Source organism: Nerophis lumbriciformis, linkage group LG26, assembly GCF_033978685.3.
Source record: "Nerophis lumbriciformis linkage group LG26, RoL_Nlum_v2.1, whole genome shotgun sequence".
Taxonomy (NCBI): Eukaryota; Metazoa; Chordata; class Actinopteri; order Syngnathiformes; family Syngnathidae; genus Nerophis; species Nerophis lumbriciformis.
Window position 1 is genome coordinate 27,449,352 of NC_084573.2, and position 15,559 is coordinate 27,464,910.

The window sequence follows — 15,559 nt, forward strand, 5'->3', positions numbered from 1 at the left end:
AATGCCATTTTATTGTAGTCCCCTTTATTTAGAAAAGTATCGAAATACATTTTGGTACCGGTACCAAAATATTGGGATCGGGACAGCCCTAATATAGACGCAAACAAGTGGCCACACATCAGTTTCAACCTTGATAAATCACACGGTGTGTGCTAAATAATTAACCATACACAAAGAAATGCAAGTTGATCAGCTTTGCGTGTGCTATCAAGTTTGCACATGTTTTAGAACACACAATGTTTCTTCTGCAAAGGAAAGTATATTGAGTCTTAATTCAAATAGTAAAAAGGAAAGTATCAATATTTTTACTGTGTGTAAGTACATTTTGAGCGCAATGCCATGATAATTGGTTACATCGCTACCGTGAGTTTTGGACAGTAAGTCGTCACTTTATTCCTACGCTTTGAACCCTGTGGCTTATACAACGGTGCGGCTGATTTATGGATTTTTCTTTGCTAACGGCCATAATGTTTTGTTTTTGACAATTAGTTGTCATTAAAATCAAGCAAAGACACTGAAAAGGTGCGTTATATTTTGTGCTATAGCTACATCTTTTGGAAGAGCTCGCTCACTGGACGTCTACGATATTTATTTCCGTTTAGTGCTTTGAACCGGAAGTACAAGTGCCGTTCCGTCTTCTAGTTGTCCATAGCGTTTCTACTCATATGGATTCCTCATTCATCATTCCAAGCAATGTTTGTAAGTTTTACAATATAACTAAAACTATTCCTACTTACTGAACCATCCCATGTGTGATGTCTGTAGGAGTGTTTTCACACATATTTGTACGTGCTGTCGTAATGTAATACAGCTAGCTTCGTTAACATCAGCTAATATACTATCTAGAGATGTCCGATAATGGCTTTTTTGCCGATATCCGATATTCCGATATTGTCCAACTCTTAATTACCGATTCCGATATCAACCGATACCGATATATACAGTCGTGGAATTAACACATTATTATGCCAAATTTTGTTGTGATGCCCCGCTGGATGCATTAAACAATGTAACAAATAAATCAACTCAAGTTATGGAAAAAAAATGCCAACATGGCACTGCCATATTTAATATTGAAGTCACAAAGTGCATTATTTTTTTTAACATGCCTCAAAACTGTGGTTTGGAATTTGGGACATGCTCTCCCTGTTCTGGGTATTTGTTCTGTTGTGTTTATGTTGTGTTACGGTGCGGATGTTCTCCTGAAATGTGTTTATCATTCTTGTTTGGTGTGGGTTCACAGTGTGGCGCATATTTGTAACAGTGTTAAAGTTGTTTATACGGCCACCCTCAGTGTGAACTGTATGGCTGTTGACCAAGTATGCCTTGCATTTACTTGTGTGTGTGAAAAGCCGTAGATATTATGTGATTGGGCCGACACGCAAAGGCAGTCCCTGTAAAATTTATGGCGCTCTGTACTTCTCCCTACATCCGTGTACCACTCCGTACAGCGGCGTTTTAAAAAGTCATACATTTTACGTTTTGAAACCGAAACCGATAATTTCCGATATTACATTTTAAAGCATTTATTGGCCGACAATATCAGCAGTCCGATATTATCGGACATCTCTAATACTAACACGTTTAAGAGTGTCTGTGTTAGTTTTAATAACTTAGAATGGCATGCTTTTTGTATTGTTTCAGTTTCACAAATTCCTCAGTAAATTCACCAAAACATCACCGTGGCGTTATTGACTCTGTTTAGCTAAATCGAGAGGTAGCTTGCGCAGCTAGTGTGTCCATGACGATGACTTCTGTTTTCTTTGATCAGCCGTTTTACTGCCGTGTTACAGACACCGTTTGGAAACAAAGTGTGTAATTAAACATTTACAAAATATTTCTGTGTAAATAACTAATTTCACAACATACTGTATCTATCTGCGGCTCATCTGCGGTTAATATATGGGGAAAAAAAGTTGCTATTTTTAAAGTTTAGTGGGCGGGGCTTATATACTCTATAGTCATAAAACGTAGTTGTATATTCTGGATGTTATTGTGGTAACGCGGCTAACTAACAAACGTCAAACATAACCTCCTGAGAGAGGGAGTGAGACAAATAAAAGAGTGATACAAGAAGTGCTCGACAAACATGTACTGACACCTGCCACACATTATCTCTTAATTGCTTACAAGATGCCACATTAAGAAAAAAAAAAAAAGAGAATCAGTAAGGATTTGACTTCAGCCTCTTTATTTCCCATGTGATCCAGGGCTAATTATATGTTAATCATCACCACACACACACACACACACACACACACACACACACACACACACACACACACACACACACACACACACACACACACACACACACACACACACACACACACACACACACACACACACACACAAGAAAGTGTGTGTCAGCAAAAATGGCTTCTGTCCAGAACACAAAAGCAACAGGAGATATTTGCCTCTGAAACAAACAACTTCTAAACCTGAACAGCTGCCATGCCTGACATTACGTGAGACTTCAGTTCAGCGAGCATGAAATGTTTAACTCCACGTAATGTTTTGTTTTGAGTACCAAAAAGAAAGACAGATGAAGAGCAGAAGAAAAAAGGCCGCAGATAAACTGGAGTAAAAAGTAGCAAGACAATTGCATTAACTTATGAAACTATACCATTATATGTATAGTCTCCCAAATGTCACTACTATTATTATTACTATTAACTAGGGGAGTGAACAATGAGTCGATCCGATTCCGATTCCTGTGGTGAAAATACGATTCGAAGTTAGAAAAAAGCTTATTATGGTTGCATGGCCATGTCCTAAAAACATATTTTCAAAAGTTTATTCTGACATTGACTTTTTTTTTTAACAATACTTGAAAATTACGAATCGATTTAGAATCAGGATGAATAAGAATTGCGATTCGGATGTGAATCGATTTTTTTGTGCACCCTTGCTCATAATAATACCTTTGATTTGTAACTGTGCTTAACTTCTTACACTTTAGTTGAAAATGTGTGAGGCGCCTCTGCAACACAAATCACATTTGCCATTAAAAGTTAAACTTAACGTTTCCATGTTTTAATATCTTATTTTTACACCAAATCTTTACTGATAAAAATATATTATATTCCAATTGATATTTATTAGAAAGATATAATAACATTATTTCTATTTCCACTTTTTTACTATCCTAATTGTTAATACAAACAATTTGGAAGTAGATAATGTGACACTATAGGTACCTTATACTAGTATTGCATAGAATGGATGTAACGATATAAACATTTTATATGACAGTTATCCTTAGCGTTTACTATTATCATTATTATCGCGGAATTGTTAAATGTGCTCAAAAAGTCCAGATGCTGAAATAATTTGATTTTTTTTTTTAAATAACTAAAATAAATAGACACACTGTTAGAGAAGCCACTACTTTTCATGTTATGTGTTTCTTTTGCTTCACTGATTGTTAGTATTTTATCTGTTTTATCGGCTAAGCTTTTATTGTTTTAAATATTGGTTTGTACTGTAGCACTTTAAGATTTATGTGAATGAAAATTGGGAAACAAAAAAAATCAATGATTATTTTTTTATCATTTCCGGCGGGCGTTGTTGCGGCCTACTCTTTTTGGCTGTCCTTGAACGCACCGTGAAAACACCTCCGTCTCGTATTCTCAAGTCTAGATCGATCACTCTGATCTAAGAGAGCACAGCTTGTAAGTTCAAGGTACACAATTTAGTTGATCAGATAGTAATGTTTTTTTTCTTCTAGGTTTAGATTAAGGTATGTCATTTTAACGGGGAAAGACGTTAATGTCACTTGTTTTCTTGTTAGCATTCAATCTAGCGAGCTGGCGATCACGATTATTCGATCATTTTAATTTATCACAGTAATATTAACCGTCGGGAATTTTACCGCAATTATCATTGCAGTTTATCGTTATATCCTACCTTGTAGCAGAAGTCTTCAACGTTTTCCTGTGTAACATTATGATTGAAATTTAACTGATCCTAAAGGTACCTTGTTATTGTACTATACTAACATACACAAATAATACAGAATAGCATTACTGGCAACCTGGCAACTGGGGGCGCTAACTGCTATCCGGCAACTAGCGGCCTAATTGTTAACTTGCTGTTGGCGCGCTAATGTCTAGTTATCATAAATGCTAGCATTCACATAATATTGTCATTAGTCAATATTATTTATTTAATATTTGGGGAGAAATTGTGGGGGGCAATATAAAAAAAAAAGTCGAATCAACAAAATGTCATGACCCCTTCCCGCACACGGTACCTCTGTGAACTCCAAGGATATCACGGACTCCTAAGAGTAAAAGTCATTATGATGAAAAGATATGACTGAGTAAGGTGATGTATTTTTTGTTGTTATAGAAATATGGCTTTAATAGTCTTTTATATTGTATAGCTCTTGTTGTATTTGTGTTATATATATATATATATATATATATATATATATATATACATACATACACACACACATACATATATACACACACACACATACATATATATTAGGGCTGTCAAATGATTAAAATATTTAATCGTGATTAATCGCAGATGGGTATGATTTTTTATTATTAATAGGTGTACCCTAGACAGACAATTTTCAGGGGGGGTGGCTTCATATTGCTGCATGACAATGTTTTAATCTTCTCAGTTAATAAAATGTTTTATTGAGGCTGCTAATCATTCCGTAATTGAGTACTTGACCAGAACGTGTTATAAAATAATTTACACAATATTTCAGCCAGCCAGAAAAATCCACACCCCCCAGCCCCCATACTCCTAAATTGATGTACTAGCATTTCTTTAGGTGCAAATATCACAGAATAACATTACAAAACATCTCTGACAAAGCATGATCGTAATGTAAGGCATTTTTATTTTGTTAATGTCAGGGTTTTCCCCTAAATTGTCAAAATATAAGAATATATGGATCATAGCAAATCGCATGATTTGCTATGATCCATATATTCTTCAAAAAGGTAAAAAATGTGAATTTACATTTAAAACAAATATGTTATTAAGTTGTATTAACATATATATTTTTCTTACATGATATCCATCCATCCATCCATTTTCTACCGCTTGTCCCTTTCGGGGTAGTGGGGAATATCGTTTTGTTACATTTTTAAATTGTTGCTCCTTATTGTACAACCTACTTTGTTGAGAATTTTTTTTTTTTTTTTTCGAGATTTGTCCAATCCTTTTAGTCACTCTTTTTTAAATAAAAACAGCCTGGCAACAAATCTAATATCTATTTCCGGTCTTACTGCCGACAGTACTGTTTTAAAAACTCTGTTTATATTCTGTCGCGCCATGTCCGTGATGAAAAGCGAGCTGCAGAGAGCCTGACGTCACATTTGCTTCATGTTGCTGGGAGTCGTTCTCTCATTAAAAGCTGCGAGTGCCATGTTAAATTGTGAAGATGGCTGTTCGCGGGTATATCTTGAATATGTTAAAGTACGTCCACAGCTCGGACATGCTGCCTCCGCTCCAGACAACCCTGTACGTATGGTTGGTGTTAATGTGTATGTTAGTGTGTTATGGTTATGTGTTATAGTGTGGTATGTGCGTTATTATCAGTGTTGGGTTAGTTACTGAAAACCAGTAACTAGTTACAGTTACTAGTTACTTTATTTCAAAAGTAACTCAGTTACTAACTCACTTACTTACACCAAAAAGTAATGCGCTACTGTGAAAAGTAACTATTTAGTTACTTCTTTTTTTCTTCTTTTTTTTTTAAAGCTCCCATTAATGCCCTTTTTGCCTTCATTTCAGTACTGTTATTGCACTGGAGAATAATACAATCTGTTGATCAACTTGATATACATTTTTATTTTCCTTTTAACATAATTAATGAAAAACAGTGCAACATAAAAAGGCATTCCTCCTTTCTTTAAACTTGGACCAATGACCATGAATAAAAAACAAGTTAAAGTGCAACATAAGAAGGCACATCATCTTCCTTGAAACATAAAGCCTGACATCTGGAGTGATGCTGCTGTCTTCCACACTTGGAGCCATGGATTGTAGAATACTTGTTTTCAGTGGCAGGATCATTGACACAGATGGTGAAGTTTCAGTGCTCAGTAGAGATGGAACACTTTTGAGGGTTTTAAGCACCTGGAGGACCTCACCTGCCACTCTCACATCATCATCAGACAGGGTGACATTTGTCTTCAGGGTGTTGTGGGTCAATGCAGAGTATATAGCTGCCTGCTGCTCCAACATATCATAAGTGGAGTTCCACCTTGTTGGGACATCATGTATGAGCAGGCAGCTTTAACATTTCTTGCTTTGTCTTAAGCACATGAGCAGCTGTTGTGCTTGGGTGGAAGTAAGAAACCTTCCTGATCCTCCCAAAGAGGCGCTCCATCCTATTGACTGAGATTCCCTTCTGTGATGCCAAATTCACTACATGTGCAAAGCACCTATCTGTGGTCCCAGTCCTGCCTCATTCTCTGTAATTATTTGATTTTTGGCATTATCACGTGTGACTGGGATATCTTTATCTTCCATTCCTCCACTGCTTGTGTCAGCACCTGCGCAAGGTGACTCTCGTAGAGGGGGCGTGTCTTCTCATCTCCCAGTCTGCTGTGATGAAGTGAGCGCTTATAGTTCCGCTGGACGTCCACCCGTCTGTCATGAGCGCAACAGCTGATGCTCGGGATAGTTCATCCACAACTTTTTTCTTCTCCTGCTCATAAAGATCTGGCACAATCTTATTGCTGAAGTGGGTGCGCGACGGGATGTCGTAACGTGGTTCAAGCACGTTCAGCATGTCTTTAAAACCCTCGTTTTGCACAACCGAGTCTGCACTTATAAACACACCGATTCAATGGCGGGGGCGTTCAAGCTCCTCCGTTACTCCGCTCGCCATGACCACGCTGTGTGTGGACTGAACGTGACAACAACTTTTTTTTTTGTTTCATATATCAAACCGCGTGTGTGCGTCATCCCCTCCCCACACCCACACACACACACACACATAGACCGCGCCTCTTTTCTTCTCTCCGGCTTGTGACAGAGGAAGATTCAGAAGAACGACACCGCAGCGCTTCTGTTTCTAGCCGATACTACATCAAAAGTAACGTAAAATAACGCAGTAACGCATCATGTAGTAACGGTAACTAAATTACTGAATAAAAAAAAATAACGCGTTAGATTACTAGTTACCGCCGAAACTAACGGCGTTACAGTAACGCGTTACTTTGTAACGCGTTAGTCCCAACACTGGTTATTATCGCGTTCACTTTGACAGCCTTAATATCCGTCCATTTTCTACCGCTTGTCCCGTTCGGGGTCGCAGGGCTGCTGGAGCCTATCTCAGCTGCATTCGGGTGGTAGACGGGGTACACCCTGGACAAGTCGCCACCTCATCGCAGGGCCAACACAGATAGACAGACAACATTCACACTCACATTCACACACTAGGGCCAATTTAGTGTTGCCAATCAACCTATCCCCAGGTGCATGTCTTTGGAGGTGGGAGGAAGCCCGAGTACCCGGAGGGAACCCACGCAGTCACGAGGAGAACATGCAAACTCCACACAGAAAGATTCCGAGCGTAGGATCGAACCCAGGACCTTCGTACTGTGTGGCAGACGCAGTAACCCCTCTTCCACCATGCTGCCTCAGCCTTAATATATACAATGTAAATATGTATGTATATATTTATATGTGTGTATATATGTATGTACATATACGTATACATGTACATATATATATATACACACATATATATATATACACACACACACACACACACACACATGTATACATATACACACACACACACACACACACACACATATATATATATATGTATATATATATATATATATATATATATATATATATATATATATATATATATATATATATATATATATATATATATATATATATATATATAAAATAAACAATTTTTAACAATAATTTAAAAAAAAATGTTTTAGGCCCTCTCCATGCAACCAATTGGAGATATGAATAACTATTATTAGAATCCTTATACTAAATAATACATTGCGAGAATTGGTTTGAATCGAGAATCGATTCTGAAACAAATCATCACCCCTGGAATTGAGTTATTCAATTACTAGGAGCCAAAACAGATTCACCTTGTTACTCATTAATTCATTTTAATGTTGTACAATTGACCTTTGCTTAACATTAAGTGAATTAAAATAAAATTAAAATTAAAACAAAAAAAGGGAAAATTGGAAAGTTTCACTGTATGTTCATTAACAACGGAACAAGAACCCCACAATAAAAAGACATGGTCAGTGTTGCAATGAAAAACCAAGTAAACCCACCTCTGGTGTGACGTCTCTTGGCGCAAAACCGGTACCGCCCGTGGTTAAAATGAGGTTAAGCTCCTTTTCGTCGCACCAGTCCACCAGAGTTTCCTGTTGGTACATTAAGTTACACACATTAGCCCCAGGAACAAATTTTTTTTTTTGCAAAGGATGCTATAGTTCCATAAATGCTAGTGTACCTTGATTTCATCTATTTCATCTGGCACTATCTTGTAGGCCACAATCATACCACCCAACCTGAAAACAGAACACAGACAGACAATAAGTGAGTGCACTCTCACATTAAAACAGCATCAGCAGGAGGAACAAAATGTAAGTATGATGTTGTGAAATAATAGTAGCAATAACACTGTAGCAAATAAGTGCGCTTGAAGAGGAAAATATGAGCAAATTAGCCTTTTTTCATGTGGAACATTTTAGAGCTGTGCCGTTTGTGGCATTAAAATTGTATTTTGTGTAATCGTTCCCAATTGTCTGCCAGTTAGTTAGTTAGTTGGTGAGCAAGATAAATATTTAAAAAGTTATGGCCAGAATTTTATGAAACTTTTAGAAAATGTATGAGATAAGTAAGAACTAATTAGAATTTGGCCTGTTCCGGATCATTTCTACTACTTTACCTTACAATTATGTTTGTATGTGCGCTGGTGACCCCGCAGAGAAACATTTTCATTCAACTTTCAGCGGTCGGACCTTTTGGAAAGGATTACTTACAAAAACCAAGGTACCATTTTAAACTAGGGATGTTTCCATCAGGGTTTTATGTCGCGATACCAATCATCCATGAGTGGCACCGGGAAAATCTTGCCGGTCCGACCGGGCACCGTTTCACACAAAATCCAACGATGCCATGTTATGGTACCTGGGTTGCGTGTGACGTCACGCCCGGTTGCCGACTGAGCTAGCTCTTCACACTTTGCGGTCACTCCAGCAGCACTGAGAACGCACTCAGCCAAAGTACCATTAGGTAACGTTGCAATTTTCAATTCCAACAAATAAATTGACTCAAAAAGTGCTCCCAGGTAAGTAAAGAAAGACTTAATTTTTAGAAGCTTGATGCTAATATACATTGGCGTTGCTATTGACATGCTACTGATTAGCATTAGCGATTTTGCATGGCGATTTCAACTCCTTCAAATTTGTTAGTGAAAACTACAACTAAGATGCACGTTACCATCAAACAGACGGTGCGTAATAAGTACAATACTTTTTAAAAAGTACACTTTTATGGCGCAACAAAAAACAAGATTAAGCAAAGACTGAACTAACCAGCCAACACACATCTAACGTCTTGGACTTGCAACTGTAACTTCAACCTAGTCAGAACTGTGATAATAAAACAATATATAACAACTGGACAGCACAGTTATCATAATTAGCTCATTTGTTTAAATGTTGCAATAAAAATGTTAATTATATTATCAAAAATGATTAATATTTATAAACACACACAAAAGTACGAAAATTTGTACCACTGAGCCCAGGTATTCCCAGGTATTGGGAATTGGTACCTTATTGGTTTAAATGTGAACTGTACCCAATTGCTAACGGTGAGTGTTATTGCCAGTTTAACAATACCAACACAAACTATATTTCATTATTCTCTTTAATGACCTATCCATCCATGTTCTAATTGTTGATACAACACAACATCTCAACTAAAGCAAAAACTACTCATTGAAATCCTTTAACATTGTCAGAAACAACAACAAAAAATATTTTAAGAAAATAAAAATATCGACCTCATCACCCTAGTATCGATCATGTAGTGATAGTAGTCTCTGTTTGGACACCCCATATTTATGGATGTATCCGCCCTCCTCTTGCGTGTCGTGTACTGACTGTGACAATGCTGACCCACCAACAGTTCTTGTTATATTATCCTCTCTCTAACTATTACTAATACACTTGTTAATTTCATGTTAATATCTGCTTACTTTCTTCTGTAACGTGCTTCCCTCTACACTCCCTTTATAATAGTAAATAAACCATTGCTTTAATTTTTTTGCCAGTGTATTGTTTGCATTGGCCAGTTTTTCAAAGGAATCTACATGGGTACTTTAGTCAACTGAAGCATTAAGATTATTATTAAATATGGGATTTATGGTTCTTTAAAAGGAGTCGGATCCTGAGGAGCCGTTCAAAAGACTGTCTCATTGTTGTAGTTAATAAATGTTTTTAAATCAAGGAAACAATCACTAGTATCAATTATAAAATAAAACGTAGATCAGAATAATTAAATTTACACAAATATTGCTCTATTGGTGGGAATTTTCTAAAATATTGACAAAAAAATTATTTGTTGTTTTCATTGTAAACATTCCACAAAGTGGTGTCATATTTCCATATTTTGGCAGTGACATCATCAGTTTGAATTTTCCCCACAACTAAAAAAATCGTGTAGCATTTTAACAAAATAGAGAAAAAAAATACACAATAAGTAAGAACAACATGCAATAATAAATATAAAAAGCATAAATAAAATTACAATAAAAATGAGGAATTAATTTAACTGTTTCTTATTCCAAATTAATTGTTATTTTTTAAAAGTTGCAAGTGAAAAACGCTTATTTAGTGAAACAAAAAGAAATGTAAAACTGCATCGATAATATAACAATTAAAAATGCATCAATAATCGATTTTTAATTGAACGGTAGCTCCTGAATCGTAATCAAATCGTGAGGTGCCCAGGGATTCCCACTCACAGACAAAAAACAAAACGACCCCAAATACAAAATAATAAAGTCAGCAATTTCAATACAAAAAAAAAATAAAAAATCTTTATGGACAATATCTACTTACAAATGTTTGACCAAGTTTTGTGATGAAGCTTACATATGTGGATTTCTACCGTTGTTACTGCTTTTTTGGATCAATGTGTCCGTTGCTTAAACATTCTGACAGGATAAAATGAATTGAGCAATTGCTCGAGGCAGAACATTCATACTTTGTTGTCCAGTCGTTGTTAAAAGTCTGATTTTTGCACATTTTTAAATATTTTTTTTCAAGGTTGAATAAAATTAAAAATAAATGCAATTATACATTTACAGTCGTGGTCAAAAGTTTACATACACTTGTAAAGAACATAATGTCATGGCTGTCTTGAGTTTACAATCATTTGTACAACTCTTATTTTTTTGTGATAGAGTGATTGGAGCACATACTTGTTGTTCACAAAAAACATTCATGAAGTTTGGTTCTTTTATGAATTTATTATGGGTCTACTGAAAATGTGACCAAATCTGCTGGGTCAAAAGTATACATACAGCAATGTTAATAATTGGTTACATGTCCCTTGGCAAGTTTCACTGCAATAAGGCACTTTTGGTAGCCATCCAATTTTTGTTTCATCTGACCACAGAACTTTCCTCCAGAAGGTCTTTTCTTTGTCCATGTGATGTCAAATGAAACAAAAATTGAGCTGTTTGGCCACAATACCCAGTAATATGTTTGGAGGAGAAAAGGTAAGGCCTTTAATCCCAGGAACATCATACCTACCGTCAAGCATGGTGGTGGTAGTATTATGCTCTGGGCCTGTTTTGCTGCCAATGGAACTGGTGCCTTACAGAGAGTAAATGGGACAATGAAAAAGGAGGATTACCTCCAAATTCTTCAGGACAACCTAAAATCATCAGCCCGGAGGTTGGGTATTGGGCGCAGTTGGGTTTTCCAACAGGACAATGACCCCAAACACACGTCAAAAGTGGTAAAGGAATGGCTAAATCAGGCTAGAATGAAGGTTTTAGAATGGTCTTCCCAAAGTCCTGACTTAAACGTGTGGACAATGCTGAAGAAACAAGTCCATGTCAGAAAACCAACAAATTTAGCTGAACTGCACCAATTTTGTCAAGAGGAGTGGTCAAAAATTCAACCAGAAGCTTGTGGATGGCTACCAAAAGCGCCTTATTGCAGTGAAACGTGCCAAGGGACATGTAACCAAATATTAACATTGCTGTATGTATACTTTTGACCCAGCAGATTTGGTCACATTTTCAGTAGACCCATAATAAATTCATAAAAGAACCAAACTTCATGAAAGTTGTTTGTGACCAACAAGTATGTGCTCCAATCACTCTATCACAAAAAAATAAGAGTTGTAGAAATGATTGGAAATACAAGACAGCCATGACATTATGTTCTTTACAAGTGTATGTACATTTTTATTGCGACTGTATATACATATATATTTTTTATTATATTTATTTTTATATCTAAAAAATATAAATGTTTTCTTTATTAAAAAAAAAGTTAACCCAATTGCTGCTAAGTTTCCTTTAACTCCGACTCTTTTTCTAGTCCAGTTGCCATTCGGGTGGCCCGCAGGTGCACAGAGATGGATAGCCGGCGCTATAATTGTGTGTGCATACAAAACGGCTCTCAAACGAACGGCTCACGACGTGGAATCGGTTGTCATCGATCACTTAAAAGAGCCGTTCAAAAGACTCGATTTGATCACGAACGTCACATCTCCAGCATTGACACAGACTTGGATGTGACACAAAAAGTGTGTTGTAAAGGAAGGAGACAGAAAGCTAAAAGGCAATAAGCGGAGAGGAGGAATAATGCCCAGAAATAATTTCCTCCAGGATGGAGGAGGAGCCCACTGAAAAGGAAGATGCTGATGCAGTCGAGCCCTTGCGACCTCTTGTGGTCACATTGAGAATAGCGTCTCCCCTGTGAAACAACCCTGGGCTCAAGGTGAAGGCTGAGCACAGTAACCAGCAGCACCCATCCTTGTTGTCGCTATTTGTGGAAGAGCATCATGTTTCCCCTCCGTGACAGCCGCTTAAACGCCATGATACCCCCCAACTCTGGGAACACTCACGCTTAAGCCTTTCAGACGCTTGCACCCACACAGAAGCTGACTTGTCGCAAGAATAAATATATCTGCACCCAGGAAATAGTGTCAAAGGTGTCTGATTCTGATAAAGAAGACTATTTAAAGGGGCGGCATCCCACCCAAAAAACTGACACACACCCTTGCTGAAATTGTAATGTGCATTGGCCGGAGGACGGACATTTCTGTACATATGCAAGTTTGTGTGAGCACTCACCCTATATTTGTGTGTGTGTGTGTGTGTGTGTGTGTGTGTGTGTGTGTGTGGGTGTGTGTGTGTGTGTGTGTTACACCTCGGGAGAGTAAAGGAGCTGTCAAGACAAATCACCTCTCTCCCTCTCCTGGGGTTTTTATGGCGCTCTGTTTCAGCCCAAATGAAAATATGCTCAACACAAATAACGAGGGTTCCTTCCCACTGTTTCCTAGGCAACCCCTCCTGTCTGAAGCTTCTAGTTGCCGTGGCGTTCATCACGAGTGTGTGTGTGTGTGTGTGTGTGTGAGAGGGAGTTTGTGCGCGCCTGTGACTGTTTGCGCTTCTTTTTTCAGTGTTTGTCGCGATCATGGATAATATTTTTGGCTGAGGAAATTGACTGGTCTAGCGACATTTAGCCAACACGTCTGTGCATATTCACGTCAACAAACAACACTGATAATGGAACATTTTACATCAAGGGTGTCCAAACTTTTTGACATTGGGCTACAAAAAATTGACCAGGGGCTGAAAGCCGACTGCATGTAAAGTAACTATATATATATATATATACAAAACCCAAAACCAGTGAAGTTGCCACGTTTAGTAAATCGTAAATAAAAACAGAACACAATGATTTGCAAATCCTTTTCAACTTATATTCAATTGAATAGACTGCAAAGACAAGATATTTGATGTTCTGAGAAACTGTTTTGCAAATAATCATCAACTTAGAATTTAATGGCAACAGCACATTGCAAAAAAGTTGGCACGGGGGCATTTTTACCACTGTGTTACATGGCCTTTTCTTTTAACAACACTCAGTAAATGTTGGGGAACGGAGGAGACCAATTTTTTAAGCTTTTCAGGTGGAATTATTTCCCATTCTTGCTTGATGTACAGCTTCAGTTGTTCAACAGTCCGGGGTCTCCGTTACGCCACAACGGCTACATATTGGGCTTCACGCACATTTTCAATGGGAGACAGGTCTGGGCACATGCAGAATGTGGCTTGGCATTGTCTTGCTGAAATAAGCAGGGGCGTCCATGAAAAAGATGTTGCTTGGATGGCAACATATGTTGCCCCAAAATCTGTATGTACCTTTCAGCATTAATGGTGCCTTCACAGATGTGTAAGTTACCAATGCCGTGGGCACTAATACACCCCCATACCATCACAGACGCTGGCTTTTGAACTTTGCGCCTGTACCAGTTCGGATGATTCTTTTCCTCTTTGGTCTGGAGGACACAACGTCCACAGTTTCCAAAAACAATTTTAAAAGTGGACTCGTCAGACCACAGAACACTTTTCCATTTTGCATCAGTCCATCTTCGATGAGCTCGGGCCCAGCGAAGCCGGCGGCATTTCTGGGTGTTGTTGATAAATGGCTTTCGCTTTACATAGTAGAGTTTTAACTTGCACTTACAGATGTAGCCACCAACTGTAGTTATGTCCATTATATTAGTTATATATCCAAATATGATGGACATATAATTAATATAATGGACATATAATATATATATAATTGGATATTGAGAGTATGTGAAAGTTAAACTCCGAGCTTGTTTTCTTCCGTGACGACCTTCTTAACATTTTGTAATCAACCTGAAATATCAAGCAGCTAAAATGCGGCAAACATGGATAAGTGTGCAGATAGTGTGTTATATTTTTCCCATCATGCTTTCTGGTAGATTTTAAATGGGTGTAATCTTGAAATTTTTATGATGTTTGGACGTTTTTCATAATATCCACAATGTTCAGTGAGCAGGTTGTGTTATGTGTGACCATGTGTTGACCTTTATGTTAGTTGCAATTTTTTTTTTTTTTTTCAGAAACCGCCTGGTATTTAAGATTAATTTTAAATAATTCGTTTGTTGGATTTATGACATGTACAGTCCAGAATTACAATTAAACCCATGTCCAATGTTCTTCTCAGTCAAGGGCCGAAAGCCGACTGCATGTAACACCCACACACACATATATATATACATACATATATATACATATATATATGTATATATATATATATATATATATATATATATATATATATATATATACATACATATATATATATAAATAATATGTACACGTATATGTATATATATGTGTAGTCTATATATATGTATATACAGTATATGTGTGTCTATATAGATGTATAGACACATATATATGTGTTTTAAATTTTCCTGAGGGAACTCTACTGAAGGAATCAATAAAGTACTATCTATC

The 15,559-nt window shown here is 37.2% G+C and overlaps 1 protein-coding gene across 9 annotated transcripts in view; it reads right to left on the reverse strand.

Annotated features, from left to right (window-relative positions):
- The window catches only part of gphnb (gephyrin b), a 367,471-nt gene that overhangs the window by 196,253 nt on the left and 155,659 nt on the right, over positions 1-15,559 (reverse strand). For all 9 annotated transcript variants that reach the window (XM_061987072.2, XM_061987071.2, XM_061987066.2 and 6 more), the window contains exons 3-4: positions 8,483-8,540; positions 8,301-8,393 (exon numbers count right to left, since the gene is read on the reverse strand). In XM_061987072.2, the coding sequence (XP_061843056.1) occupies positions 8,301-8,393; positions 8,483-8,540 (151 nt within the window). The remainder of the gene's footprint in view (positions 1-8,300; positions 8,394-8,482; positions 8,541-15,559) is intronic.